The 4019-nt window shown below is 42.7% G+C and overlaps 1 protein-coding gene across 1 annotated transcript; it reads left to right on the top strand.

Annotated features, from left to right (window-relative positions):
• Nucleotides 1-228: 228 nt before the first annotated feature.
• On the top strand, nucleotides 229-991 carry LOC132043896 (uncharacterized; the record flags this gene model as incomplete). The annotated part of the gene is made up of 2 exons (XM_059434351.1): nucleotides 229-373; nucleotides 438-991. Coding segments are annotated over 2 exons (699 nt in total), but the record flags the coding sequence as incomplete, so codon positions are not given.
• Between the last annotated feature and the right edge of the window lie 3028 nt (nucleotides 992-4019).

The following is a 4019-nucleotide window of genomic DNA, read 5'->3' as shown; positions in this document are numbered from 1 at the left end:
CAATGTTCAAGCAGATAATGGATGCTCATTCTAGACTGTAAAGGACATTGGCCATGAGTTGAAACGGGTGCACTCAAGATTGATACCTAGCTACAGGAGCTGAACAACAAGATCAGGGCCTTGGAGAGCCAATTTGCCCTATGAACTCTCAGCCTAGTCGCCAACAAGGAACTCTACCCGGAAAACCTGAGCAAAACCCAAAGGAGACAATGAAAGCAATCACTTAAGGAGTGGCAAAGAGATGCCTCAAGAGTTCTCACCAAGGATGATGAGAAACAAGGTGGGGAGGTGGCCATCAACATAGATGATGATGTGGTGATTGTAGATGAGAAGACCACTGATGAGATCTTGGAGAAGATAGTAGAAGCTAAGGGTAAAGGGAAGATTGGAGAAGAAGAAACAAGTGAAACATGGTGAAGTTGCTACTCCATCAAAAGAATCTTCTTTTATCCCTCCTCCTTATGAACCCAAGCTCCCATTTTCCGGAAGATTCAAGAGGCAACTGTTGGAGAAGTACAAGGCACTCTTTGAGAAGCAGATGAGTGAAGTGCAGATTACAATGCCTATCATTGATGCTTTCATGCTTGTTCCTCAAGTACAGCAAGTTCTTGAAAGATGTTGTAGCTGCAAAGAAGAAAGAAATGGAAGGCATGATGATCTTACTCATGAGTGCAGTGCAATCATCCAGAGATTGAACAATCTTAAGAAGCTGGAAGATCCAGGAAGCTTCACTCTACCTTGTGCCATTGGTCCTATGAGTTTGAGAAGTGTCTATGTGATCTTGGGGCTAGTGTTAGTCTCATGCCTTTATCTGTTGCCAAAAGCTTGGATTCTCCAATACAAGAAGTGCAAACTCTCATTGGTGTTGGCTGATCGCTCAGTGAAATTTCCCATTGGTATTTTAGAAGATCTCCCAGTGATGGTTGGAAATTGTGAGATTCCTACTGACTTTGTGGTGCTAGAGATGGATGAGGAGGCTAGAGACCCTTGATCCTTGGTAGACCATTCTTAGCCACAGCAGGAGCAATTATAAATGTGAAAGAAGGAAAGATTGATCTTCACTTGGGTAAAGGAGCATGTTCTCCACTTTGACATCAATGAGATGATGAAGAAGCCAACTCCAAAACCAAGCCTTTTACATAGAGGAAATGGAAGCTTTAGCTGATGAGCTGCTTGAAGAGTTGGCACTAGAAGATTCTCTACAGCATGCCTTGACAGTAGACAAAGAGGTCAAGTGATGAGAACAAGGAGAGGACCTATGGGAGAATGCTGGATTCACGCAAGGGGTTTGTGGATGGATCAGTATGAGGAGCTACCACAAGCATCTTTAGCTACTCAACAAAAGGACAGTCATCAAGATGACTGGAGTGAGCTCAAGGCGCCTAAGGTGGAGCTTAAACCACTTCCCCATGGTGTAAGGTATGCATTCCTTGGCCCTAATGAGACCTATCCTGTCATTGTGAGTAGTGAACTTACTGAACTTGAATTGTCTGAACTTTTGAAAACACTTAAAAGATTTAGAAAAGCAATAGGTTACTCTCTTGATGATATCAAAGGGATATCACCCACTTTGTGCATGCATAGGATACATCTTGAGGATGAATCAATGACTTCTATCGAGCATCAAAGAAGGTTAAATCCTAACCTGAAAGATGTTGTAAAGAAGGAGATTCTTAAACTCTTAGATGCTGGTGTTATTTACCCAATCTCAGATAGTAAATGGGTATCTCCTGTGCATGTGGTTCCAAAGAAAGGTGGTATCACTGTTGTTAAGAATGAGAAGGATGAATTGATACCACTAGGACCATAACTGGTCATAGGATGTGTATTGATTATAGAAAGCTTAATTCAGCCTCTCTAGAAAAGATCATTTTCCATTGCCATTTATTGATCAGATGCTTGAGAGACTTGCAAATCATCCATTCTATTGTTTTCTTGATGGGTATTCAGGTTTCTTCCAAATCCCCATACATCCCAATGATCAAGAGAAAACGACATTCACATGTCCTTATGGTACCTTCGCATATCGAAGAATGCCATTTGGGTTATGTAATGCTCCAGCCACCTTCCAAAGGTGCATGATGTCAATTTTCTCTGATCTTATTGAGGATGTTGTGGAGGTGTTTATGGATGACTTCTCTGTCTACGGATCTTCGTTTTTGCGCTTGTTTGTCCAACTTGTGCAGGGTCCTACAGAGATGTGAAGACACCAACCTTGTGCTGAACTGGGAGAAGTGTCACTTCATGGTCAAAGAAGGGATTGTGCTTGGGCACAAGATTTCAGAAAGGGCATTGAAGTGGACAAAGCCAAGATTGAAGTGATGGTTAGGCTGCCTCCACCAAAGACAAGTGAAAGACATCGAAGTTTTGGTCCATGCCGGGTTCTATAGAAGGTTTGTCAGAGACTTCTCCATGATTGCAAGACCATTGACCAAGCTGCTGTGCAAGGAAGCCACCTTTAGTTTTGAGGTTGAGTGTCTTGAAGCTTTAAGAAGTGAAGAATGAGCTTTAGTCAGTGCTCCTATTGTTCAGCCACCTGATTGGAATCTCCCCTTTGAGATCATGTGTGATGCTAGTGACTATGCTGTTGGAGCAGTTTTGGGGCAGAAGAAGGACAAGAAGACACATGTGATCTACTATGCTAGTAGAACTCTTGATGATGCCCAAGTGAAGTACTCTACAACAGAAGGAAGATGCTGCCATTGTCTTTGCCTTTGAGAAGTTCAGAGTTACCTTGTGGGGTCTAAAGTGATTGTCTACACAGATCATGCAGCTTTGAGGCATCACCTAGCCAAGAAAGATGCCAAGCCAAGACTGTTGAGGTGGATTCTACTGCTTCAAGAGTTTGATCTTTGAGATTAGAGACAAAGCCCGGATTGAGAATGGTGTGGCTGATCACTTGTCTAGAATGAGAGTAGAGTGTGGTATCCCCATTGATGAAGGACTTCCAGAAGAACAGCTTATGGCTATTAGAGCAGTGGTTGCAGCTATAGACTGGTAAGAAGATTGAAGAAGTCAAGGCAACAAATGAGAAAGAACCTTGGTATGCCGATTTTGAAACTACTTGTCACATTGGGAAAGAGCCACTGAATCTTGAAGGCTATGCCAAGAAGAAGTTTTACAAGGAGTTGAAGAGGTACTATTGGGATGAGCCTTTCTCTACATACTTTGCAAGGATCAGCTCTATAGAAGGGCAAAGGATGAAGAAGAAATGGAATCCTCACAACAATGCCGTCATGGATCATCATATGGAGGGCATTTTGCTACATTCAAGACAGTGGCTAAGGTGTTACAAGCTGGATTTTGGTGGCCACACATGTTCAAAGACACACAAGACTTTGTCTCCAAGTGTGATTCATGCCAAAGACGAGGAAACATCACCAAGAGGAATGAGATGCCTCAAAACCCAATACTTGAGGTGGAAGTGTTTGATGTATGGGGAATAGACTTCATGGGACCTTTCCCTCATCTCATGGCAACAAGTACATCCTTGTGGCTGTTGATTATGTTTCTAAATGGGTTGAAGCAGTGGCAAGCCCTACAAATGACTCAAGAGTGGTAGTCAAGATGTTCAAAAGCATAATCTTCCCAAGGTTTGGAGTCCCTAGAGTGGTTATAAGTGATGGAGGATCACATTTCATCAACAAACTTTTTGGAGAATCTTCAAGAAGAATGGAGTGTGAACACAAGGTTGCAACCCCTTATCACCCTCAAACCAAGAAGCCAAGAAATCTCTGAAGCAGAGACCAAGGCAGGTTCTCGGAGAAGATCATGGGAGCCAAGAGAAGAATTAATGGGACAAGCTTGATGGAAGTACTTTGGGCCCAGTGAGACAAAGGATACAAGACACCATTGGGAACCATCCCTTTTCAACCTTGTGTATGGGAAAGCTTGCCATCTACCAGTAGAACTTGAGTACAAGGCATTGTGGGCTGTGAAATTGTTGAACTTTGACATCAAGAGTGCAAAAGAAAAGAGACTTTTTCAGCTTCATGAGCTTGATGAGATTAGGATGGATG

This window comes from Lycium ferocissimum, unplaced genomic scaffold (assembly GCF_029784015.1).
Source record: "Lycium ferocissimum isolate CSIRO_LF1 unplaced genomic scaffold, AGI_CSIRO_Lferr_CH_V1 ctg29809, whole genome shotgun sequence".
Taxonomy (NCBI): domain Eukaryota; kingdom Viridiplantae; phylum Streptophyta; class Magnoliopsida; order Solanales; family Solanaceae; genus Lycium; species Lycium ferocissimum.
Note: the sequence above shows the minus strand (reverse complement) of the source record. Positions and strands in the feature narration are given on the sequence as shown.